This window comes from Pan troglodytes, chromosome 7 (assembly GCF_028858775.2).
Source record: "Pan troglodytes isolate AG18354 chromosome 7, NHGRI_mPanTro3-v2.0_pri, whole genome shotgun sequence".
Taxonomy (NCBI): Eukaryota; Metazoa; Chordata; class Mammalia; order Primates; family Hominidae; genus Pan; species Pan troglodytes.
Window position 1 is genome coordinate 154,629,567 of NC_072405.2, and position 26,003 is coordinate 154,655,569.

General features: G+C 60.5%; 2 protein-coding genes across 3 annotated transcripts in view; one reads left to right on the forward strand and one right to left on the reverse strand.

Annotated features, from left to right (window-relative positions):
- BOP1 (BOP1 ribosomal biogenesis factor) overlaps nucleotides 1–26,003 on the reverse strand; it is a 31,027-nt gene that overhangs the window by 3,996 nt on the left and 1,028 nt on the right. The window contains exons 2-3 of one of the 2 annotated variants that reach the window (XM_016960107.4): nucleotides 24,648–24,857; nucleotides 10,543–10,623 (exon numbers count right to left, since the gene is read on the reverse strand). In XM_016960107.4, the coding sequence (XP_016815596.3) occupies nucleotides 10,543–10,623; nucleotides 24,648–24,857 (291 nt within the window). The remainder of the gene's footprint in view (nucleotides 1–10,542; nucleotides 10,624–24,647; nucleotides 24,858–26,003) is intronic. The other variant, XM_054657618.2, reaches the window with a different exon arrangement.
- On the forward strand, nucleotides 767–2,794 carry SCX (scleraxis bHLH transcription factor). The gene is made up of 2 exons (XM_024345382.3): nucleotides 767–1,493; nucleotides 2,417–2,794. The coding sequence occupies exons 1-2, from the start codon at nucleotides 927–929 to the stop codon at nucleotides 2,453–2,455; spliced, it is 606 nt and encodes a 201-aa protein (XP_024201150.2). The 5' UTR covers nucleotides 767–926; the 3' UTR covers nucleotides 2,456–2,794.

A 26,003-nucleotide genomic window follows, 5' to 3' on the forward strand; every position in this document is an offset into this window, starting at 1 on the left:
GACAGAGCACAGCTGGGAGCCTGCCGGGCCCCCTGCTGCAGGAGGGACCCCTTGGGCCCTGCCCCCTGCTGAAGGTCCTTCCCTCTCCTCCCCATGGAGATAGGGGGCCATCCCCAAATTGGATAATGGGGGTATGTGTGTGCTTCCTGAGGGACCTGGTGGCCCTGGAGAGGAACGGGGGAAGGAGGAAGGGGCAAGGAGACCGACGGGGTGAGAGGTCCACACAGCTCAAGAACAGGGGACCTGGCCAGCTAGCAGGAGGCACGGTCTGTGCCAAGCCTGGAGAGGCAGGTGCAGGAGAGACTGAGCTCTAGGCCCCTGAATACTCGCCTGTGCCCGCCCCCTGCACACGGCCTGGCACAGGGCAGGCGCTGGCGCACATGGGAGGCAAAGACAGACAGGGTGCGGTCAGGCAGCAGGGCCAGGGCGGCTGGGTTAACTCAGTTGTGCCACGGGAGAAAACGGGGTGGTGGGTCCCGCTGATCTTCCTCCTCTCTCCCGGGGACGGGGGGCACTGCAGTTTTGGGGCCCTGAGTAACTACAGCCCAGAAGCGACCTCCCACTTCCTCTGCATCCCCAGAGACGGAACGATGCCCCCAAAGACCAGCCCCCCGGCCCCCCCCCGCCCACCGCCAAAGCGTGGCCACAGAAGGCCGAGGGACGCGGCGGGCGCTGCTCGAGGAGCCTCCGGGCTGAGAGGGGCGGGGCGTGCGCGGGGGAGGGGCCGGGACGCGGCTATAAAGGCGCAGCTCGGGGCCCCGCTCCAGCCCGGGACGCACATGTGCGCGCGGCGCCCGGCAGCTGCCACCGCGGGGCGCAGCCAAGACCCCGCGCCTCGCCCCGGCCGGCCCGCGAGGCCCGCGGCGGCCGCAGGAGGCGGCATGAGCAGCGCGCGACAGAGCTGACGCCGCGCCCCCGCCGGCCCCATGTCCTTCGCCACGCTGCGCCCGGCGCCGCCGGGCCGCTACCTGTACCCCGAGGTGAGCCCGCTGTCGGAGGACGAGGACCGCGGCAGCGACAGCTCCGGCTCCGACGAGAAACCCTGTCGCGTGCACGCGGCGCGCTGCGGCCTCCAGGGCGCCCGGCGGAGGGCGGGGGGCCGGCGGGCCGGGGGCGGGGGGCCAGGGGGCCGGCCAGGCCGTGAGCCCCGGCAGCGGCACACGGCGAACGCGCGCGAGCGAGACCGCACCAACAGCGTGAACACGGCCTTCACGGCGCTGCGCACGCTGATCCCCACCGAGCCCGCCGACCGCAAGCTCTCCAAGATTGAGACGCTGCGCCTGGCCTCCAGCTACATCTCGCACCTGGGCAACGTGCTGCTGGCGGGCGAGGCCTGCGGCGACGGACAGCCCTGCCACTCCGGGCCCGCCTTCTTCCACGCGGCGCGCGCCGGCAGCCCCCCACCGCCGCCCCCGCCGCCTCCCGCCCGCGACGGCGAGAACACCCAGCCCAAACAGATCTGCACCTTCTGCCTCAGCAACCAGAGAAAGTTGGTGAGCACGGGCCGTGGGGCGCCGAGGGGGCCTCCAACGCGCCCCTCAGCCCACACCTGCCAGGCAGAGGAGGCAAGGCCACACGGGCAGGGCTCCCCAACAGGGCACAGGCAGGCACACCTGTAACACAGGCCTGCCGGGGGGCTGGGGCCTTCTCCTGGGGCTCCTCTCCAGGGCGTCCCTAGGACACTCAGCTCCCAGTGGAGTGTGGAGTCCCCTGCAGGGAGCTGCATGAGGGTTAAGAGCTAGGGATGGCCAAAGGGGCCCACCCAGGGCGGGGAGGCTGGGGAGCTGGACCAGGCCGCTGCAAGCTTCCCTTTTCAGTAAGTTGAAAGGCGGAGTGAAAACAGCTGAGTTCAGAAAGTAAGAGGCTGCAAGGCAAGAGAGGAAGGACCCCGGGTTCTCAGCCCCTGCGGCCCAGCACTGGCCTAAGCCATCTTGGGCACCTGCTGTCCGTCCCCCACCTAGGCCGCACACCAAGACACCAGGTCCTGTAGGGCTGCCCGAGACGTGGGCCATGGGACACGAAGGCAGAGGCTGGCAGGAGATGTGGGGGCTGGGGGTGAGGGCCCCTGCAGGAGACGCTGGCCAGCTGTGATTTACAGCTCCTGCTGTGCTTGGTGGCACCGGAAAAGCAGGGTGAGCAGGGAGAAAATACGGCACGGCTTTTCCCAATCCCCATTTCCTCTCCAGACAGCACGCGCGAGCTCCTGGGGCCTGAACATCTGGGAAATTTAATTTTACAATTTCGGCTGTGCAGCAGTATGCTCCCCTCCCCAAAACGCTTGAGGGAAGCTGGGGAGAGCCGGGAAGGAGGTGCCTTGGCGCTGGCCACCTGAGATGGCACCCAGCAGGGAGGCCAAAGAGGCGCAGACTGGCGCTGGGCTCTGCCGGGGCCTGACACTCCTCCCTCCCCTCTGCAGAGCAAGGACCGCGACAGAAAGACAGCGATTCGCAGTTAGGAGGTGGCCGGCAGCAGCCAGGAGGCAGACGCTGCTGGGGGAGGTGGACGCCCGGGGTGACTGCAGACAGCCCCCACCTTGGACCTGAGCTGGGCAAGGCCCACCGCAAGCATGCCCCCAGGCCAGCCCTGGCTGCGAGCGGGGCCGAGAGACAGACGGACGTACAGACAGGCGCCGGCAGCGGGACTCTGCGCTGGCCCCAGCACCTGCCCGGGCCCACTGGAACTTTCTGCGCTGGGTTTTCTTCCGGCCACTGTGTGATGGCATCTTGTGTTTTTGATATGATAATATAAAGTCTGAAAATTTTGTATAATTAAAAACAAAACAGTATCTTCCAAATATGGAGGCCAACTGTCCTCATGAAAGGTTCAGAATCCACCCCCAGCCCCCAGCCTGAGCCTCCATTCCCACCCTTGGTGGTCCCATCCTCCTTGGGCCAAGTACCCCGGCTCCCTGGGAAGCCCCCACTTTCCAGGCTAAGGGCCACCCCTCCCTGGGCTGAGGCGGTGAGGATGGGCTTGGCTCACCCACAGAGCCTCATATCGGGAAGCTGTGGGGTGGGGACAAGGGAGCCACGCCGGGAGAGAGGGTGGGGGAGGAGCTGCGTGGCAGAAGATGGGGAGGGCGAGGCACAAGGCAGGGACGCTGTAAGGCAGGGACAGAGGCAGCAGCAGGGCAAGGGTGCCCCCGACTCAGGCCTGTCGGGCACCCGGGGGCCCTGAGGGTGAGGAGGGCGCTCCATGTGGCCACAAGGAGTGGAGCGAGCTGTGCTGCCCGGCGGAGGGGGGGGGGGCTCCCAGCCCCAGCGAGGGCAGTGGGTGTCCTGCCTCCACGAGCCTTGACTGGAGAGAGGGGCATCTCCTCATGCACCAGTGCCACTTGGCCCCTGGAAGCACTGCCCACGTGGGAAGGAGGACCCCTGGCCACCCTCCTCCCACCACCACATCCCATCCAGCCCCCTGAAGACCCCGCCCACCACAGGAGGTGGGTTTAGCCCCCACAGTGCTCTGTGCACAGCTGGCTGGCCATTAAAACCCTGCAGGTGACAATTACCGTCGAGTGGTGTGAGATCAGTAGGCACAGAGAAGAAGGGTGGTGCTGTGTGGACCACGTCCCCCCAACCCTGCCAGGCCACAGCCTAACTTCCGGCTGGGTGGACAATGGCTGATGGTGCCAGGTGCGGGCGTCAGGGCGGCGGCCAGCCCCAGTTCCCCGCTAGCACAGGCAGGGACGCACCCTCGGGGGGAGACCAGGTGCTGTGGCCCACGTGGGCATCGGTGCAGGGCTGGCCCAGGACTGCCCCGCCTCTGCAAAGACAGGCTCCAGGGAATGGCGGAGCAGGAAGCAGTGGTGTAATTTTGGAGGAAATTCTCAAAGCCAGAGCCATTAAGGGCTAGAGGGGGGCTGAGTCCAATCTGATAGAAATATAACAGGATAAAAAGTCACAACGGCAGGTTTCGTTCAGAGAGAAACCCAACCCCAAATTTCCTCTCCCTAATCCTGCAGGAGCCCACAGCTGGCCAGAGGGAGGGGAGGAGAGGACAAGCTCAGTCACTGCAGAAGCCTCCGCCCGCCGGGAAGCCAGGGCCCAGGGGACACGGACATGCAGCTAGGGGCTGACGCAGCCCCTTCCCTTCTTGGGAGCTTTCCTCACACCCCCGCCCCACCACCCTCCCAGGCACCAAGGCGCTGGTGAGTGAGGAGCAGGGTGGACCCAGGAGCATGGCCAGGCCGGGCACTCTGCATAGCACCCTAAGGCCCACGGCGCCCACGCCAGCCCTCCCTCCACTGAGCACTGGGTGTAGTTCTGTAGGGAGGGTCCATAGCCCACCTACCCCTCACCTCCAGGCCTCCCATTTCCAGACCTGGGCCTGGTGGGGGTTGCAAACCTCCACATGAACCCCCAACCTCAGTGGCCGGTCAGCGTTGGGGACAAATGGGATGGAAGATAGTGAAAGTCTCCAGGGCAGGGACACCAGGGGCTGCTGGCCTGAGCGGGCAGGTGCGGGGCGTCGGCAGCCGGCACCAAGGACAGGGCAGAGCCAGCTCGGAGCGGGAATGCAGGAGGCCAGACAGGAGCAGGTGGGAAGGTGCGGGCCAGGATGGGGAGGTCTGGGCAGGGTCAAGAGGGAGTGCAGGGGAAAGAGACGTCAGAGCCCCCCGTGGACTGGGGTCAGAGTTTGGGGTGTCTAACGAGGCTAGAAGAAAGTGAACAGGGAACAACGACCTGGAGGCCTCGGAGCTGAAAGGATCCCCAGGGCCCTGCTGGTTGGGGTGCAGCACTCACAGCCAAGCCCTCCGCTGCGGGCCTGACTCCGACCGCGGCTGCAGCTTGGCCAGCCTCAGGCCTGGGCAGCCAGCCCAGCCGCTCCCTGAGCTGCACCGGTAGCAGCGGCCGAGGGCCCGGCCCGCCAGCCAGCAAGAGGGGAGGGGCGGGGGAGGAACACTCCGTCACCCTCCACTGCTCCAGAAATTCAAACCAGACCGGGGGTGGCGTGGGCTGACCCCCAGGCCTGCGGCAGCCCACCCGAATCCACTCGTAGCTCACAGCCGCCGGGCAGACGAGTGGCAGGTGCTCCCTGCCCACCACAGCCCCTGGCTCCCTTCCCAGAGTGCTGGCCTCACCTCCACAGAGACCCAGGGCTCCCTCCGCCTGTGCCCCACAGAGGCAGCTGGGACGGAAAGGGCCCCAGCCTGCACCCTGGGCCAGCAGCCGCCCCTGCGAGCCGAGCTGGGCTGGAAACGCTCTGCTGGGCCTCAGCTGTCAGCTCCTGTCCCCAGCCTGGGGAACGAGCTGCTGGCGGGACACATGATTCATCACGGCCGCCTGCGCCCACCACCCGCCCCGCCCTGCGCAGCACCTGCGGGCTGCCAGGAAACACATGTGACCCCTCCGGGTCAGGCCCCGCACGGAGAGCCCCGGCCGGCCCGGGGCACACACAGACCCAGCATCAGGGCTCTCCTGGGGGCCGCCCAGCCCCAAGGACAGGCCCCCAGCCCAGACTGCACCGGACACAGGCTGCAACCGGCTGATGTGTCGGCTGGGATTTTTCCGCTCTCGATGAGCCCCCTTCCCTCCCCCTCCCCAAAGTGGCTGCAGCTGTCAGGACCACAGATTGGAACTGCAGGTATGGGGCTGGCCCGCTGCCCGCCTCCTCCCGTGTCTGTCTGCGAGAGAGGAAGCCGGCCCACCTCTGGAATCCTTCACTCTCTCCTCGTTCCGCCTCTCCCACCTGTCCCCCGGGAGCGTGGGGTCAGCCGCCCTCGCTCCGTCTCTCTCTTCCCCAGCCCCTCTCCGATTACAATGCGGGTAGTGTTCAGCGTTCGCGCCGCTCCCCTGCACAAAACGCCCGCCTGTCTCGGAGCGCCACACGGCCTTCCTGTGCGACGTGAGGCCGCCGCCTCCTCCTCTTCCTCAGGGTTTTATCTGTCGAAGTGCTCAGGGCAAGGCCAGGGCGGGAGGCTCACCTGCTGCATCTCACCCTACTGAAGGTTCCAGCAGGGGTGCTGGGCCCCGGCGCCAGGGCCAGAGGGGAGAAAGCCAGGTCCTGCTTAGTCTCCTCCTCCTCAAAGTCCAAACCAGCTGAGCGGACCCCAGCCCAAGGGGGGGCCCCAGGCAGGAGGAGCCACCAGCCCAGACGCCCTCAGCTCCGGCCCGGCTCCCGCCAACCACGCATCTGCCCTTCTAGAGGCTGGGCACACAGCTCGGCCTTCTCCCGGCACCTCCACCACTGGAGAGAAGCCACTACTGACCCAGGGGTCCTTGCACCTCCACAGCTGGGAGGGCAGCAAGTCATCTCCTGGGGGTCTGCAGGCTGGAGAGAAGCCACTACCGACCCAGGGGTTCCTCCAGACCTGGCCTGCCTCGGTCTCTGCTGGGGATGGCCCAGGGACAATAGCTGTTCCCAGGCAGAGCACCCCAACGCCTGGCATCTCATAAGCAGGGGCTCCCAGAAACTCCAGGATGCTGGGGGTGGGGCACAGGCTTGGGGCATGACACCCCAAACACCCCCCACCGACACCCACCAGTGCTCACCCCTCCTCGGCCTGCTCTGAGCCCCACAACTCAGAGCTACAACTTCCAGGTGGGGTGGGGACAGGGCTCTAGAGGTCCACACCCGCTCAGCCCCCAACTCCGGACACCTCCAAAATCTCATTCTGGAGACTTTTCCCCCAGTCCTGATCCGTGCACACACACGTATCTGGGACTCCCGTCCCCTGCAGAACAGCCCCGGCCTTGGGACGCACACCCAGACCCAGCTCTCCCCAGCCGGCCTCCCCAGAGGGCCCAGAGCCTGCAGCCGTCACCACCTGCCCGACAGACCTTGCCCTCCAATGCCTTCCCCAGCTCCACTCCACAGGCTGCTCTGCCAGCCCCAGGGCAAAGCCTCCGCTCAAGAGCCCTGTAGAGCACCCCCCACTGCCCACCCGGGTTCCAGCTGCCAAGGACACTGGCCCCGAGTGGGCACAGCAGGCCAGGGCCCCCACCACCCTTGCAGCCCACAAGCAGGAGGACGCGGCTCTGAAGAGGCCACTCCCACCTGCCAGCCACTGCCCGGCCCTGCTTCATTGGAGAGCCCAGGGTACCCCCATGAGGGCCCTGGCTTCCCTGCCCCTCATCACTGACCCCAGGGTCTCTCCTCTCCCAAACCGGACAACTGAGTGCAGCAGGCCAGGCCTAGGAGGGCCTTCAAGCCGGCCAAGGGGCATGCGGCAGTCAGGCTACACACACCCACCCACAGCCTGGGTAGCAGGGCGTGCCCGTTTCCCTCCTCAGTGGAAAGGGACCAGACCCGAGGGCCAGCCCCAGCCCAGTCAGCAGCCCCCTCGGAGGCAGGCATGCAGGCGGCCGCGGGGGTGGATGGCCGCCAGGGAGATTGGGGCGGTCTGCAGGCCCGGGCGCCCTCCACAAGCAGCGTGGGGAGGGCCGTTCGCTCGCCGGGAAACCTGAGCCGAGGCCGCGCTGCCAGCAGCGACGCAAGCCTGAGTGCGCGGGGCCAGGACGCGGGGGCGGGGGCGGCCCGGAGGAGCGGAGGCCGCCAGCACTGGAGGCAGCTGCTGGTTCAGTAGCTGGGAGAAGCCATTAACGGCGCTTGGCGCGAGAGCAGAGGGGACCACGGGCTCTGGACGCAGACAGGCCCGGCTGCATCCCTGCGGGAACCTGACTCACAGCCCAGGCAGGGTCAGGGGCACCGGGGAGCCGCCAAGGCTGCACCCCAGCCCCAGACTCCAGACCCCAGTGGAGGCCCTTGTGGGGGACGGCCCCAGGCCAGCACCACGGGGCACAGGAAAGGGACAGCAGAGGGCGGCTCCTCCGGCCAGAGTTGACGGCCACCCAGATCCCTCAGCCTGCTACGCTTTCCTGACAAACACGGCCACAGGCAGGGGGAGGGTGGGTGACTGCATCCTCTGCCTGAGCGGCCACCCGGCCTCAGTTTCTCCCAACCGCTCAAATCGAAGCGGAGGGGCTGCTTCTGCAAAGGCCGAGCAGCCCCCTTGCCCCGCCCCTCCACCCCGGCCCACCTCCCCGGGGGTCCCAGCGGCTGGATGAGATCACGTCTGTGAAGCTCCAGGCGCGGTGGGAGAGGGGTGAGGTGGCCATGCGGGGGCGGGGCAGCCGCAGCTCAGCCGGCTCCTGGGGGCCCCCCACTGCCGGCGGCAGGACCCCAGCCAGGCCCAGCGCCTCCTCCAGGGGCTCCGCCCGCCTCCCTCCGCCTGCTCGCTGCTGCCTGCGCACCTGGGGGAGGGGAATAAGACACCAAGAGCTGGAGTACAGCTCTCCTGTGAGGGGCTGCTCAGGTCTTCAAAAGTCAGCGTCCAGCAGGGGGTCCCTGAAGCGGTGAGAGGCCCTGAAGCCCCAGTGTCATCCAGGTCCAGGCCCTGGATCCAGACCCAGGAAGGGCAGGGAAGTGGCCTGAGGAGAAGGGGAGGTAGGTGGGCAGGGGGTGGCAGGGAGGCACCTCCCACCAGCAGGAGCTTGGCCCGAGACCTTCTCAGCATCACAGCCACTGCCACCCACGCGCTCCAGCTGAGATCGACGCTCGCAGGAGCACACGCCCCAGCGGTGCCCTCCCTGCCCTGCTACCAGGGGCCCTCTCCACAGCCCTGAAGGGCCTCGGCAGTGAGGTCGGCCCTCTCTAAGCCAGCTCTGCCCAGTGCCGAGGAGGACCATGGTCCTGGTGCCACGGCCACCTCCAAGGACACGGGGCTGCCTGACGGGCCCTGCTCTCCTCACCCCACTGTCTCATGGGAGAGCTGCAGGCTGTCTCCCACCTCCCAAGCCTCTTTCCTGCCCACCTGTGGCCCCAAATCACTCCCCTAGGGCCACCCCACTTTGCTCCAAGGGAACAGAGGCCCAGGCAGATGCGGACTTCTCTGGACGGGAGGCATCTGTCCGGGCCTGGCCTGGCTCCTGAAAGCTGAGCTCTGCCGCCCCCTCGAGCCGCTGGCCGGCTGTGCTGGCAGGAGCACCGGGCAGCACCCGGGCTCCCTCGCTGTCACTCAGACCAACATATGGGATAGTCATCACTGGAGGAAGCAGCCCCCACATCCCTGGCCGGCTTCCTCCCAGCACAGCAGGGGGCTGCCCACCCGGCAGGCGGCGGTGGCACTGGACAGGCCTGGCAAAGCACCCCCAGGGGCAGCAGGGTCCCACAGGCCCAGCCGAGGCCCCTCCCCCGGCCTCCGCACTCCGTTTACAATCATCATCGATTTCTCAAAATACCAAATATAAAAAAGTAGCCGACAGGATGTGGCTGCCGACAGCCAGAGCCCCTGGGAGGGGGAGGGGAGACAGGCAGGGAGTACGCGGCGTGGCCCCCCCGCTCTGAGTGAGCCCGCTGCTCCGGCCAGGAAACCAATTTATTTTGTTTTGTCTCTGTTCTCTGAACGCGCAGCAGAGACCGGATCGGGCGGGCGGCCAAGGCTCCTGCAGCCACAGCCAAGAGAGCCGAAGGATGGGGGAAGAACCTGGGGGGAGGGGGGCGCGTGTCTCCCCCAGGCCCCCCGGGGACAGTTCCTGACAGGCAGGCAGGAAGAGCTCCTTCGGGAAGGCCCTACACCAAAGCCTTCTCCTTCCCCCGCAGCCCCCAGGGCCCAAAGGGGACTCCGCCTCACACCCAGGTGCTCCACTGGGACCACAGTCCTACCCTGGGGCCAGGCCACACTGAGGAGGGTATAGGCAGGCACTGCCTCTGGCTTCAGAGCTTCTCAGAGCTTCCAGCCCCTCCCAAATGAGGGCAGCCCCCCGCAGCCAAATCTGCTCTTGGACACAGCCCAGTGCCAGCCTCTCCACGCCAGCGGAACCCAGCCCAGTGCCAGCCTCTCCACGCTGGCGGAGCCCAGCCCGGTGCCAGCCTCTCCACGCTGGCGGAGCCCAGCCCGGTGCCAGCCTCTCCACGCTGGTGGAGCCCAGCCCAGCAGCACGCATCCCCCTTCGCCTGCAAGCTCCTTATGAGAAACAGCCGACCTCCTGCCCCTCCTGAGATGTGCTCCTGGGACCCAGTCAGAGGTCCAGAGGCAACGGCCCCAGCCCACATCAGCCACCACCAGGGGTAGGGGGCAGGGGGACCCCAGGGGAAGGGAAGGGCCACCGCTGCCCAGAACATCAGGACATTAGGAGGTGGCCCTGGCCCTGTTCTGCCCGCCTGGCCCACAGCCAACCTGTGGCCCACCCCACAGCACACACAACAGGGGCACCACCCATGCCCGTGACCCCCACCCCGACCATGACCCCCACCCAGACCATGCACGCCACGCCCAGGGAGCCCACGGCCACCCTGCAGACGCCACAGGAGCCCCCAGAGCCCGTCCACAGGCCAGACACAGGGGCACGGAGCCACACCCAGGTCCTTCCCCTTCACAAGCCATGATGACACACATACATTGCAGTCTTGTGTCCCAGACCCCGAAATTGCTCTTGCAGATGGGGAAGCAGGACGCCCACGTGGGCCTCGGCTCCAACAGTGCGGCCCACCTGCGGCAGGTCCCAGCACCCCCAGGGCAACCCCGGCCCCAACCCCCAGCACCTGCTAGGCTGTGATGGAAGCCGCCCCACCCTGCCCAGTGGGAAGCAGCCCCAGTCCTACCTCCTCATCAGAGCTGTCCTCCGCATACTCATCCCCAATCCGGGCGCTCGCCATCTCTGTCCTCGGGCAAGGGGTGCTGGCCTGCAGAGAGAGAGAGAAAATGGTTACTTCAGGGGATACAGGGTACCCTTTGACCTTGGGGGGATCCCAGGAAGCCCACCACCCCGAAATCTCCGAGCAGCTCCAGCCTGGCCCAGGCCTCAGCACAAGGCCGAAAACACCCAGCTCTAAGGGGGCCTCTGGGGGCTGTGGCTGGCACCTGGCGCCGCAGGTCCTGCCCACGGCCCTGTCCTCTGTGAGGGCTGGACTGCAGCCTCCCGGGGCCTCTGTCCCTGGGCTGACACGGGTGTCAGGCTAGACACGGAGGCCACTGGGGCAGTCAGGAGCAAAGCCGCCAGCTGAGAACTAAGATCCACCGCCAACCACCCCGTACCCCCATTCATGTCAAAGCCACAGGACTCCTCCCAGAGGCCCCACATGGCGCTCCTGCCAAGCCCCTCCTGGGACGGGGGCAACATGGTCAGGGGGAAGAAGGAGACACAGCCGTCGCAGCAGGGTCACTGGGGCCAATGCTCTTGAAGGGGTGGGGGACACACATTGTCCACCCATCCCGGGGGCCACGAACAGGCCAGTCCAGCAAGCAGAGGGCCCAGAGAGGGCCCCGAACACTCAGAAGGCCTGCCCAGCATTCTCCCACCCACCACGTCCACAGCCCAGGCTGACCCCATCCCGCCGGGTCACAGAGTGGGCGCCACTGAGAATTCACATCCCAACCTGGAAAACAGATTCTGCCCTCGACTGCGGAGGTGAGGATGGCTCCAACCGGATCGGGTTTACTGGCGGAACCAAGGCTGATGGGGAAAACAGGCCCACCTCTCACCCGTGGGGGCAGTAAAGTGCTCGGGCGCAGGAACCCCAGAGCGAGGGCGGGCACACCCCCACCCCCGCCCCGAGCCCCTCTTCTCTCCGGCCCGGGCTCCTCCCCTGCCTGTTTTTTCCTTCAATATAAAGAGAGATGGGAGACTAAGTTTTTTCCCAGGCCAGGAACAAGGAAGGATTCAGTTTCCACGTCTCCCCCTGCTGCTGACAGTGGCCTGGGGCGCTCAGTGACACGGAGCTCTTGCCCCTGCCTGGAGCACATGAGCCCCCACAGCCGCAGCAGATCCGTGACCCCAGCCCCAAGCCACAGACGTGCACAAGGGCAGTTCCACACCCAGCTGCGGTCGGCTGCCCCCGCCTGGCCTCTGCGGATGGGTACCGGGCTGGGCTCCTGACCCCTCACAGTGGCCAGGGCTGAAGCACCGCAACCTGGAGTCCCAGCCTCACTGCTCATGGGCCGCAGTCCCAGGGTCCTGGCAGGTGACAAAAGACTTGTCACCCAGCGCTCTGTGCCCCGTGGCCCCTGTGCTGGATGTGGACAGGCCACGGCACAGGCAGGCTCTGGGCAGGGGGCAGAGGTGGCCTTCAGAGGTGCTGGGTTCCCAGGGGTGCAGCATCCCCGTGGGACAGCTGTGGGGCACAGAGTCCACCAGGGGGCGACAGCGCTCAGCCAGGCCCAGCGCCCGAAGGGCAGGGGCGGTGCAGGCAGGGGCGACGTGGGCAGGGGCGGCCACTGCTGGAAACTGCCTGACCTAGAAGGCCCCTTCAGATTTTGGAGGCAGATGCTGTGGGGCATTGAACGTATTTTTTTTAATTTAAAAATCAGAGGAAAAGGCCACTAAAACCCTAACGACACAGACAACAGAACACGAGCCCACGCCACGCTCCGGACTCCTGGGGACAGGACCTCCTCCCGCCACGCCCATGCCTGGAGTCAGCCCAGATTCTCCAGGGTCTCCAGCACCACCCGCAGTGTGCGTGGCCTGACCGAGGACCTCCGCTGCTGGGGGGACACAAGGGATGCGGGGTCCACGTGCAGGGGTCCCTGAGGAGGGGTCGGGCCTGATGGAGCGCGAGAGTTGTGTGAGGGTGAAGTAAAAGCTGAGAGATGGGCAGGCAAGCGCCACTGGGCAGAGGCAGGCGGGTCTGAAGGACCAACGGGTGGGCAGGGAGCCGCCGAGGGGGAGCGCAAGGACGAGGTGCCAGGAGCTCGGCAGTGCCAGCAGGAGGCGGGGCCACTGGGGCCAAGGAAAGGCTGCTGCAGTCCCTGAACCCTGTGTGGCCTCTGCCCAGCCCCAGGGCTAGAATGTCACCATGAGGACCAAAGGGAGAAACCCACAGTGGGCTCAGCCAGCCAGAAATGGTGTCCAAGCACATGAGCCCCCTACTGTGACCACACCAGAGCCTCCCCTCCCCAGCATCAGGCCAGCCAGGCCGTGCCCCACTGCCACCAACCAGGCATGAGACACGGGCTCTGCCCTCACCTCCTGGGAGAGGATGGTGACAGAGCTGCGGTGTCCTGGTTCGGTGGGAAGAGAACTCTGCTCCCAGGGCTGCCCACAGGAGGGTTCTGCTGGAGACGTGGACAGCAGGAGGGAAGCAGTCCTAACTTGCCCGGAGACCAGAGCCAGAACATCGCTGTCGGGGTGCCAAGGACGCCAAGAGAACCCAGCGCTGCACCAAGACCCCACACCCAGCACCTCAGCACGGCCAAGGCTCCCCAGGGCCCTGCCCACGCTAGCCGCAGGGTGCCCAGCACAGAGACAGGCTGGTATCCAAGAGCTCTGTGCCGATGGCTCGTGTGACAGCAACGACTCATCAACAGGTACCTAGGAAACCCACATTTTGTTTTAAAGAAAGTACTTCAGCAGGAACTGAAAAGCCCAGAGAAAATACAGCCGAAAAACATCCCTTTTTACTCAGGGAAAAGGAAGGTAACTCGGGGGAGGAGCCCAAGAGTGGCAGGGTCGTTCCCAGGCATGGAGGCCAACCCTGCATGAGGCACTGGCCATGTGTGCTGCCACCAGAGGCCCCAAGACCACCACGGGCCACGACCGCCATGGGCCATGACCCCCATGGGCCTCAAGACCACCACAGGCCACGACCACCACGGGTCTCAAGACCATCATGGGTCTCAAGGACAGGCCCCAAGACCACTGCGTGCCACGACCGCCACAGGCCACAACTGCCACAGGCCCCCTATACCACCATGGGCCCTGACAATCACAGGCCACAACCACCATGGGCCACGACCACCACAGGCCCCAAGACCACCACGGGCCAAGACCACCATGGCCAAGACCACCACCAGCCATGTGCTCAGCCACCTTAGGACCACCACAGACCAGAGACCACTCCACAGCACTGTGACTCGGTGCCCCACTGCAGACAGCTGTGCAGAGAGGGGCCCAAGGACCCCCATCTGCCAGGCCTGGTGTAGATGAGACCCTGGCAGTGGAATGAGGTTCTGGGGAGCGCTGGGGGAAGAGACTATTTGGCAAGCGTAAGGGTGACTGTGCCCACTTTAAAACACGGCCACAAACCTCTGATTTTCATCGCATCAAGAGACAGAGTCTATGTCCCCCCCGCCGCAAATCTGGGTGGGCTTGTGGCTGCTTTACCCACCCAAGGGAGGCAGCCCACACTGACACCACAGGATTCTGGGCTGAGGTCATGAAGGCCGTGTGGCTCTGCCTGGCACGGGAGACCACGTCCTTGCAGCCCCGAGCCCTGGGAGAGGGGACAGCTGGACAGGGGTACCCTTTGTGAACATGGCTGTCAGGGGTGGTCTGGACACACAAGAGGCCCGGCTGTGCTCACCCGAGATCCTCACCCAAGTCCCAGAGCACAGGATGTGAGCTGAGTGTCAATCTTCCTCAGGTGGAATGTACCAGAACCCTCTGGGGCTCCCCGGCCCCTCAGCATGACACTGTACTCAGGGTGTACTGACCCTGCTGCTTTCGGCCTGAACTCTGACCCCTCGAATCCAGAATGCTACAAAATATCTGTTTGATGCTGCAAAGTGCCAGGGCAGGTGGCAGAACAGCTGCCTGACTCCCCCATGGGGGCCAAGAAGCTTGGAGCTGGCAGTCTTCAAAAGAACCCAAAGCAAGGCCACAGGCAGAGGCAAGAGCGGAGTTTACCACCAGCCCTGGCCCCTGGTTCCATCCCCAGCTCTGTGGTCCACACCCAGGCAACTTCTTCACCACTGACCAGCTGGTGAGAATCACTGGGCAGCCCCTTTCCAGACTCCACAGAGCTGCAGCTCCAGACCACTCTCCAGCAGACGGCACCAGCACCCAGACCCCAGAACCACAGCGACAGGGGGCCCGAGCCCAGGGTTCCCACGCTGCAGCAACACGCCCTGCCACCTGCCATTCCCAGAGCCTTCGCTGAGACGCTGGCGGGATCCCCTGCCCAAGAGTCTGCATTATGCTCCGGCACAGGCCAAACTCTCCTTAAATTATCTGGGAAGGCCGGGCCCAGTGGCTCACACCTGTCATCCCAGCACTTTGGGAGACCGAGGCAGGCGGATCAGTTGAGGTTAAGAGTTCGAGACCAGACTGGCCTACATGGAAAACCCTGTCTCTACTAAAAATACAAAAAATTAGCTGGGCTTGGTGGCGCTCACCTGTAATCACAGTGGGAGGCTGAGGCAGGAGAACTGCTTGAATCTGGGGGGTGGAGACTGCAGTGAGCTGAGATCAGGCTATTGCACTCCAGCCCGGGTGACAGACAGACTCTTGTCTCAGAAAAAAAAAAAACATCTGGAATCATCACTTTAATACCAGGTCTTCGGCCTTCTCTCACTTTCATACCAGGTCTTCTGCCTTCTCTCACTTTCATACCAGGTCTTAGGCCTTCTCTCACTTTCATACCAGGTCTTAGGCCTTCTCTCACTTTAATGCCAGGTCTTAGGCCTCCTCTCACTTTCATACCAGGTCTTAGGCCTTCTCTCACTTTAATACCAGGTCTTAGGCCTTCTCTCACTTTCATACCAGGTCTTAGGCCTTCTCTCACTTTAATGCCAGGTCTTAGGCCTCCTCTCACTTTCATACCAGGTCTTAGGCCTTCTCTCACTTTAATACCAGGTCTTAGGCCTTCTCTCACTTTCATACCAGGTCTTCGGCCTTCTCTCAGTTTAATACCAGGTCTTAGGCCTTCTCTCACTTTAATACCAGGTCTTAGGCCTTCTCTCACTTTCATACCAGGTCTTCGGCCTTCTCTCAGTTTAATACCAGGTCTTAGGCCTTCTCTCACTTTAATACCAGGTCTTAGGCCTTCTCTCACTTTAATACCAGGTCTTAGGCCTTCTCTCACTTTAATACCAGGTCTTAGGCCTTCTCTCACTTTAATACCAGGTCTTAGGCCTTCTCTCACTTTAATACCAGGTCTTAGGCCTTCTCTCACTTTCATACCAGGTCTTTGGCCTTCTCTCACTTTCATACCAGGTCTTAGGCCTTCTCTCACTTTAATACCAGGTCTTAGGCCTTCTCTCACTTTCATACCAGGTCTTAGGCCTTCTCTCACTTTCATACCAGGTCTTAGGCCTTCTCTCACTTTCATACCAGGTCTTAGGCCTTCTCTCACTTTCATACCAGGTCTTAGGCCTTCTCTCACTTTCATACCAGGTCTTAGGCCTTCTCTCACTTTCATACCAGGTCTTAGGCCTTCTCTCACTTTCATACCAGGTCTTAGGCCTTCTCTCACTTTAATACCAGGTCTTAGGCCTTCTCTCACTTTAATACCAGGTCTTAGGCCTTCTCTCACTTTCATACCAGGTCTTAGGCCTTCTCTCACTTTCATACCAGGTCTTTGGCCTTCTCTCACTTTCATACCAGGTCTTAGGCCTTCTCTCACTTTAATACCAGGTCTTAGGCCTTCTCTCACTTTCATACCAGGTCTTAGGCCTTCTCTCACTTTCATACCAGGTCTTAGGCCTTCTCTCACTTTCATACCAGGTCTTAGGCCTTCTCTCACTTTCATACCAGGTCTTAGGCCTTCTCTCACTTTCATACCAGGTCTTAGGCCTTCTCTCACTTTCATACCAGGTCTTAGGCCTTCTCTCACTTTCATACCAGGTCTTAGGCCTTCTCTCACTTTCATACCAGGTCTTAGGCCTTCTCTCACTTTAATACCAGGTCTTCGGCCTTCTCTCACTTTCATACCAGGTCTTCGGCCTTCTCTCACTTTCATACCAGGTCTTAGGCCTTCTCTCACTTTCATACCAGGTCTTAGGCCTTCTCTCACTTTCATACCAGGTCTTAGGCCTTCTCTCACTTTAATACCAGGTCTTAGGCCTCCTCTCACTTTCATACCAGGTCTTAGGCCTTCTCTCACTTTCATACCAGGTCTTAGGCCTTCTCTCACTTTAATGCCAGGTCTTAGGCCTCCTCTCACTTTCATACCAGGTCTTAGGCCTTCTCTCACTTTCATACCAGGTCTTAGGCCTTCTCTCACTTTCATACCAGGTCTTAGGCCTTCTCTCACTTTAATACCAGGTCTTCGGCCTTCTCTCACTTTCATACCAGGTCTTCGGCCTTCTCTCACTTTCATACCAGGTCTTAGGCCTTCTCTCACTTTAATGCCAGGTCTTAGGCCTCCTCTCACTTTCATACCAGGTCTTAGGCCTTCTCTCACTTTCATACCAGGTCTTAGGCCTTCTCTCACTTTCATACCAGGTCTTAGGCCTTCTCTCACTTTCATACCAGGTCTTAGGCCTTCTCTCACTTTAATACCAGGTCTTCGGCCTTCTCTCACTTTCATACCAGGTCTTCGGCCTTCTCTCACTTTCATACCAGGTCTTAGGCCTTCTCTCACTTTCATACCAGGTCTTAGGCCTTCTCTCACTTTCATACCAGGTCTTAGGCCTTCTCTCACTTTCATACCAGGTCTTCGGCCTTCTCTCAGTTTCATACCAGGTCTTAGGCCTTCTCTCACTTTAATACCAGGTCTTAGGCCTTCTCTCACTTTCATACCAGGTCTTCGGCCTTCCCTCACTTTCATACCAGGTCTTTGGCCTTCTCTCACTTTAATACCAGGTCTTAGGCCTTCTCTTACTAGTGCTTTTTTCTTTTAAGACAGAGTCCCACTCACTCTGTCACCCAGGATGGAGGCCGTGGCATGATCTCAGCTTACTCTAACTTCCACCTCCCAGGCTCAAGCAATTCACATGAGGTTTCACCATGTTGGCCGGGCTGGTCTCGAACTCCTCAAGTGATCCGCCCACCTCGGCCTCCCAAAGTGCTGGGATTACAGGTTTGGCTCACCACACCCAGTCTTTTCTCACATTCTTGACTGTGACAAGCAGATTAAACTGATAAAAACAGAAACTTCTGCACAAAATAATAAAAAGAAAAAACTCACATAAATGAAAAGACAAAACCAAGCAAAGCTGGGAAAAAAATGAATCTAAATGAGCACAGAAAGGAAAAAACAGCTCTGAGCGCACAGACCCCACAGATCCACTAGACACCAGCGATAAAGAGAAGGCCCTGCAACCAGTCCTCACTCCGGTGAGCCCGCGGCCTGCGCTGCCGTGTGCTGCTGGAGAGGGGACAGGGAGCGAGGCACAGGCCGGCAGGAGGCAGCTTCCTCCCTGGCTGGTCAGTGGAGGGCTGGGAGCACCCGTGTCAGGGGTGCTGCAGGGCAGGGAGCACACAGCCCAGGGCGCCCCTCCAGTGGGATGGCTCGCAGACACAGTCAACAGCTGGAAGGGCAGGGGCTGCAGAAGGTCCCAGGGAGTAGGAACCAGGCCAGGAGACAGAACTCGTGGGTCATCAGGTGGCACAGAACACAATTAAGAGGCAGGACTGCCAGGCCCGAGGCAGGGAGGCTGGAGATGGGGTGGGCCCTGGGGTGAGGCTGGCCCACCAAGCTCCTGCCAGAGCAGGTGGACCCAGAAAGAGGGGTCACTGTAGCAGGGACGCGAAGGGTGGGGAAGGGATGCCTGCCCTCAAACCACACAAACACAAAAATAAATCAAACCCACTGGCCCCAAGCAGGCTACTAGCAACAGCTGTGGGCCCTGCCGTGGCCAAGACCAGATACCCCAGGGAAGGAAGAGGGAGGTACAGCACCCACCCCATCTTCTTGGGCCCTGTCCCTGTCCTCATCCCTATCCTCTGACCACCCCCCAGACACAGAGTACCCTTCTTCACCTTCACTCCTGAGCTCCTTGTGCCAACAGTCAGGGGAGGAGCTGCAAAGGGCACAGCCAGACCCTGCTCCTTGAGTGCACCTCACAAAACACCAGGACTCCTGACCCCAGAAACACAGACAGCAAATGCTCGTTGTTGAAAGGCACTATGGTGGCCAGGTGCGGTGGCTCACGCCTGTAATCCCAGCACTTTGGGAGGCCAAGGCAGGTGGATTACCTGAGGTCAGGAGTTCAAGACCAGCCTGGCCAACATGGTGACACTCCCTCTCTACTAAAAATACAAAAAAAAAAAAAAATTACCCGAGCGTGATGGCTGGCATCTGTAATCCCAGCTACTCAGGAGGCTGAGGCACGAGAATCGCTTGAACCCAGGAGGCGGAAGTTGCAGTGAGCCGAGATCGTGCCACTGCACTCCAGCCTGGGCGATAAGAGCAAAAAAACTCCATCTCAAAAAAAAAAAAAAAAAAAGAAAGGCTCCATGGTTTGGGGCAGTTTGTTATGGTGCCAGATAACAAAACAAACAGAGAGAAAACAGCAAAGGGCTCCTGGCCCAGGGAGCTCAGACCAAAATGACAAGAACCAGCTAGCTGTCCTGCCCTTGGGCAACAGCCATGAGGGTTTCCAGCCAGCTAAGTGCATGGATGATGCCGCCACAGGGAAGAGACAGAAGGGCTTCTGGGACTGGGACCACAGGCACGCACCGCCACGCCTGGCTCATTTTTTAAATTTTCTGTAAAAATGGGGGTCTCATTACATGGCACAGGCTGGTCTTGAACTTCTGGGCTCAAGAGATCCACCTGCCTTGGCCTCACCGAAGTGCTGGGATTACAGGTGTGAGCCACTGGGCCCAGCCTGTGACTCATTCTTTTTATTTTTATTTTTTCAGTTAAGCCCAGCTGTGCAAGCCTCATTCTTAAAGAAAGAAAAACATCACTAAACAAGAGAAAAAGATGAAGCAGCAACACCATGAGGGAGGCTGGTGGCAGGAAAGCAGCTGAGGGGCGGCTGCAGTAGTGCATGGCATCACCGCCTAGCGGAGGGACGCTCCAAGCACCTTCACAATTAAATGCATTGACGGCCAGGTGCAGCGGCTCACGCCTGTCATCCCAGCACTTTGGGAGGCCAAGGCAGGTGGATCACCTGAGGTCAGGAGTTCGAGACCAGCTCAGCCAACATGGTGAAACCCGTCTCTCCTAAAAATACAGACATTAGCTGGGCGTGATGACGGGCGTCTGTAATCCCAGCTACTCAGGAGGCTGAGGCGGGAGAATCACTTGAACCCACGAGGTGGAGGTTGCAGTGAGCCGAGATTGCACCACCGTACTCCAGCCTGGGCGACAGAGCGAGACTCTGTCTCAAAAAACAAAACAAAACAAAACAAAACAAAACTAGCCAGGCATGGTGGCGGGAGCCTGTAGTCCCAGCTACCAGGGAGGCTGAGGTAGGAGGATCCCTTGAGCCCAGGAAGTTGAGGTTTTGGTGAGCCAACATCGCACCACTGCCCTCCAGCCTGAGTGACAGAGTGAGACCCTGTCTCAAACAAAAAAAAGCATTTATCCTTTGACCTAGAAATTCTCTTGGAATTTTCCCCAAGAATGGTGTGCACATGTGAGAAACAGCACGTTACTGTCAGGTCAACTGTAAGAGCAAAAGCCTGCAACTGCCCACCCACTGGAGCTGTTGAGGCCGAGCTGCCAGGCACTCTGCGGGCACCAAGCACTGTACAAACCAGAGCCATGGCCTCCCTGACAGAACCATCCTGAGACAGCGCACGGCTGCCCCTTCTCTTAAGAAACCACCATTCAAAAACTCTGTGCGAGTTTGGATATGTCTAGAACATCCTGGAAAGAGACTTCAGCACTGGAAACAGTAGTTGCCTGAATGCAGCAACAGGAGCCAGGAGGCAAGGGTAGGAGACTCGTTCCCTGGCACACCCCTCAGGAGCACCTGAGCATCCAAAGGTGCCCTAGAACACCACGTGCAGCTGCTCACTGAATGCCACGTAATTCCACACAGTCCTTAGAAAGGAGGCAGGGTCGTGTGCATGTCAATGCTAAAGGCCTGAGGGCAGAAAGCCAGAGGGAAGCCTGTGGCCCGGCCCTGAAGCCAGAAGCACGCCCACCCTGGGTCCACCCAGACAGGTCCGGAGCCCTTGGCAGGTCTCCACAGGGGCCGCCAGCAGCTGACCCCCAGCAGTCACCGGGCTCCCTGCTACAAGGGCCTCCCACTGTGGGGCTCTCAGCAGGACGCCCCTGGCCTGTCTGGGTTGGTTTGGGGCACACACTTGGAATCAGATTTATGGAGGAGGCTCTCTGAAGGTGACCCATCAGCCACATCGCTGCCAGGATGGCAGAGATGAACAAAAGCCGCAGCTCCCTCCCATGCCAGTCACACAGCCCCTTCTTCACAGCACCATCGGGGCCGGGTATATGCACCGAGGGCTAGGCGGCCTGGGGAGTGAGGCCCTCGCCCTGCCTGACTTCGTGTGTCCCTGAGGTGTCCGTGACATGACACACGCATGCTGCCTGATGCCCAGCCCCATCCCGCCACTGTTCCAGTCTGATGTGATGCTGTGGCTGGGATGTCCTTCAGACGCATGAGGCAGAGGCCACAGGGGCCACGTCTTGCCAACTACTGTGGAGGAAACAGCGACAGGAGGGAGTGGGGGGACAGGCAGAAGCACGTGGCAGAAGAGAAATTAGCAAAAACATCATCTCGTCCTTCAGGGGCTGCCAGGCAGACATTACCTTCACTTACCAAGTAGCCCACCGAGGCCCATGAACTATCTGCAAGACCACACGAGTGGCCGTGGCCAGGACCACGGAATCCCAAGTGCGCCCAGTGCAGGGCAAGGACACTCAGCAGCAGGAGAAGCTGCTGTGTCGCTGTGGGGTGAATTCCCAGAACCAAGGGGCACTGATTCTAGAAGCCGCTCAACGGAAGGGCTCTTGGGTTGAGGACCCAAAACCACTGGCAGGGGCATCAGGGGCAGAATCCTCCAGATGGCTGTGGCGGGCGAGGGTGTCTGGCAGAGCCCCCGGTGGCCCGGCCCCGTGGACCCACGATGCGAGTGGGAGGTGGCGGAGATACAGGCGTAAGGAGTCCTGGACTGCCTTCAGGATGACACAGAAACAGGCCTAACCTGAGGCCACTAACTGGGCATGACGGGGCCATCTTGGCGGCACCCTGGGAGGCCTCACGTGGCCACGCTCATGGAAGCCAAGAGAACATGCAGGAAGCAGCACTGGGCTGCCGGCTGAGTTTCCACCTGCAGGGCTGCACGATGGGAAAGGACTCCCACCATTCAAGAGGGGCGCGGAGGGCAGGCGGGAGGGAGTGGCCGCTCAGCAGGCCAAGGTGCCTGGGTGGCTTCTGATGAACAGGGGGGAAAAGGGAGGGGTTCCCACTAAGAAGCTGAAAGCACCCCCACCTCATCAATTCATTCTCCTGACCTGGAAGAATTTAAACCCAGTCATGAGGATCACACTTTAGAACTGAAAACACCCTGACAGAGCCCAAGGTGCCCCTCAGCTAAAGCACAGGACATGAGGGCAGGTGCATGGGCGCCACGGCAGGGCAGGGCCTCGGCCCCTCAGCTAAAGCACAGGACACGCAGGCAGGTGCACGGGCGCCACAACAGGGCGGGGCCTCAGGCAGGGCCTTGGGCCAGCCAGCAGCGTGGGGAACTCTGAGGACCGGCCCACCAGCCCGGCCGGCCTTGCCGCCTCAGGCCCTGCTGGATGACGGAGCACATAGACCACAGACAGCGGTGCTTTGGAAAACACCCTGCATGGGGCAGCCAGTTACGCGGTCACAGAAACCCGAGCAGGGCAATGGGCAGGGCAAGCACACACTCAGCAGTGCAGAGGACCTGGTGCTCCAGGGGCCAGGAGACAAGCAGCGAGAAGAGAAGATGGCGCCTCCCCAGACTCCACAGACACCTCTAGTACCTTTCAAGTACTTGGATATGTTATTATGAGAAAACATTGTTTTGGTTTTTGAGGCAGAGCCTCACTCTGTCACCCAGGCTGGAGTGCAGTGGGGAGATCTCGGCTCACTGCAACCTCCGCCTCCCGGGTTCAAGTGATTCTAACGCCTCAGCCTCCCAAGTAGCTGGGATTACAGACACGCACCACCACGCCCAGCTAATTTTTGTATTTTTAGTAGAGACAGGGTTTCACCATGTTAGCCAGGCTGGTCTTGAACTCCTGAGCTCAGGTGATCCATCCACCTTGGCCTCCCAAAGTGCTGGGATTACAGGCGTGAGCCACCACGCCCGCTTAAAGAATTTAATAAAAAAATCGTTAACATGTAAATGTGTAAATCCTTAATTTAAAAAGGGATAGAAGACCCAGAAAGATGTACATCAGACCACTAACTGTGCTCACGGGTTAGGTGTGAGGGCCCTGAGTGGGAGCTTCCACCCTACTGAATGGTGCTGCTACAATATCTACATTATTTTCCAGGATGTTATATCTCATAATTTTTTTTTGAAACAGGGTCTTGCTTGTCACCCAGGCTGGAGTGCAGTGGCTCTATCATAGCTCACTGCGACCTGGATTCCTGGGCTCAGGAGATCCTCCCACTTTGGCCTCTCGAGCTGCTGGGATTACAGGTATGAGCCACTGTGCCTGGCCCGGTATTGTATCATTTTAAAAACTCAAGAAGGGGTAACGTAGTTGTCCATAATCTTACAAACCACTGCCAACACAGCACATCATTTTTTCTCTGTGTATGTTAGTGGTATAATTAAAGCCTGAATTAAGTGTGATTTTAAATCTTTTCTTCCCAGCAAACAAGCCAACCCAACACAGCTAGCACGCAATGAACAAGCCATGGTTCCTTGGCTTCTATCACGGGGACCTCTGCCAAGGCCGTAACTTCCAGAACACCGAAACTACTGGGAGAGTAAATCCTTACAAACGATTTCCAGAATGTTTAGAGTAACAAATGCTGGGCTGGGCGCGGTGGCTCACACCTGTAATCCCAGCACTTTGGGAGGCCAAGGCAGGCAGATCACTTGAGGTCAGGTGTTCGAGACCAGCCTGGCCAACATGGTGAAACCCCGTCACTACTAAACATACAAAAAAAAATTAGCCGAGCCTGGTAGTGGGCACCTGTAATCCCAGCTACTCAGGAGGCTGAGACAGGAGAATTGTTTGAACCCAGGAGGTGGAAGATGCAGTGAGCCAAGATCGCCCCACTGCACTCCAGCCTGGGCAACAGAGCAAGACTCTGTCTTAGAAAAAAAAAAAAAAAATAGGCCGGGCGTGGTGGCTCACCTGAGGTCAGGAAATCGAGACCAGCCTGGCCAACATGGCAAAACCCTGTCTCTACTAAAAGTACAAAAATTAGCCGGGCGTGATGGCATGTACCTGTAATCCCAGCTACTAGAGAGGCTGAGGCAGGAGAATTGCTTGAACCCAGGGGACGGAGGTTGCAGTGAGCCAAGATCACACCACTGCACTCCAGCCTGGGCGACAGAGTGAGACTCTGTCTCAAAAAAATAAAAAATAAAAAAAAATAACAAATGCTGTGTTTTAGTTAAATTATGCTTTTCTCCTGTTGTTCTCAATAAGAGTAGGGTGCATCCTCCCCCACCATCGCTGCAACAGGTACAATGTTAAACCCTCTACCCGTCGGCTGCTCAGGACCCTGAAGCCCTGTGGGGTCAGGCCCGGCTGGGTTCCGTTGGGGCCCCCATGCCGCCTGCTTGAGCCCTGCCATGCTGCTCAGCTCCCTCCTCAGCTGGGTCCTGCCACTGGATTCCAAGCAGTAAAATCCCCACCTCGAGGAAACCCAGCCTGTTGCCAGGAGGGTTGCCCGAGCATCGTCTGACGGGGAAGGGCCTAGGCATGTGGATTTTCAGAGTTCCTGGGAACGGCACGCAACTGGGGATGGAAACCAGCGTCCTAGAGCCCAAGCGTGCCCCAGGTGCAGTGAAGGAGGGACGCCGGCCTTGGGGTTCTGAGGGACGGTGGAGAAGGCAGTACAGTGGCAGTCTCAGAAAGCCCAAGGCCACCTGCACATGGGGGACAGCCCTCAAGGGGGCTCCTCGCTCACCCACCTGCACCTGCTCCTCAGTGGTCTTTTCCATCCCACTGTGGCCCTCGTCATCAAGGGCTCCGGCCTCTCCCTCCTCGTCGCCTTCGTCATCATCCTCACTGCCGTCACTGCCGGAATCTTCCAGGCCTGAGAACACACTCTCCTCGCTGTCGGAGACGCCAGAATCGCTGCCGGTGCTGTGGCTGAGAGGAGAGGTGCAGAGGAGGGGGGGCTGCAAGGAAACACTGGGTTGGTGACAACTGCCCCTCCAGGCACGGGGCACTGAACACTGCAGGGAGTGCTGCCTCTCGCCCCTCCAGGCACCCACCAGCAGCTCCATGTGGCCTCCAGGACCACACCCCTCCAGTCACAAACTTCCACCAAAAGCATCCACCCAACCTGAGCCTTCCTCATCTTCTACCTCCACTGACAAGACAGCCTCTTGCCTTTGCCATCGACATTTTAATTCCTAGCACCTCACAGGGAAGGGGCTTTTCAAAGACAACCTCCTGCTCTCAGAGCTCAGCTCTCATCGCAAAACTAACACTGCTCTCTACCACCCGCTGACACTCCGGAGGCCCTGTGCGGTCAGGCCGGGCTGGACTCCACTGGGTCCCTCAGACAGCCTGCCTGAGCCCTCTCCACACCTCACCCTGGCATCCAAGGCCCCAGAGCCAAGAGGTCACTAGAAAAGGGGCTGGGGGCTGGAAGAGAAATGGGTCCCCAAAGGGCTTTTACCACCTGAAGCAGACGCCTCCTCATTTAACCAGATTGGGACCAACGATTGATCGGTAAATTGAAAGGATTGGCTGACGAGTCACAGGAATGATACAGACTCTAACCGCAACCACGCACCAACCCACCCACTCCTCTCTCTGAGCAGGACCACAGCTGCCTCTGAGCAGAGCCCTGCTGGCTGTGTGACACCGGCACACACAGTGTTTGGGTCCTTCACTGGCCTTAAAGGGTGGAACAAGAACTTAGACTCTTAGGAAGCAGTTGAAGGCCAGGCACAGTGGCTCACTCCTGTAATCCCAACACTTTGGGAGGCTGAGGCGGGTGGATCACCTGAGGTCAGGAGTTCAAGACCAGCCTGGCCAACATGGTGAAACCATCTCTACTAAAAATACAAAAATTAGCTGGTGGTGGCAGGCACCTGTAATCCCAGCTACTCAGGAGGCTGAGTTAGCCAGGAGGTGGAAGCTGCAGTGAGCCAAGACTGCACCACTGCACTCTAGCCTGGGCAACAGAGCAAGGCTCTGTCTCAAAAAAAAAAAAAGAAAAGAAAAAAGAAAGAAAAGGAAAAGAAAAGAAAAAGGAAGCAGTTGAATGCAGAATTCTAGATTTTACTGTTTTCCTAATAGTTTACAAGTCTCAC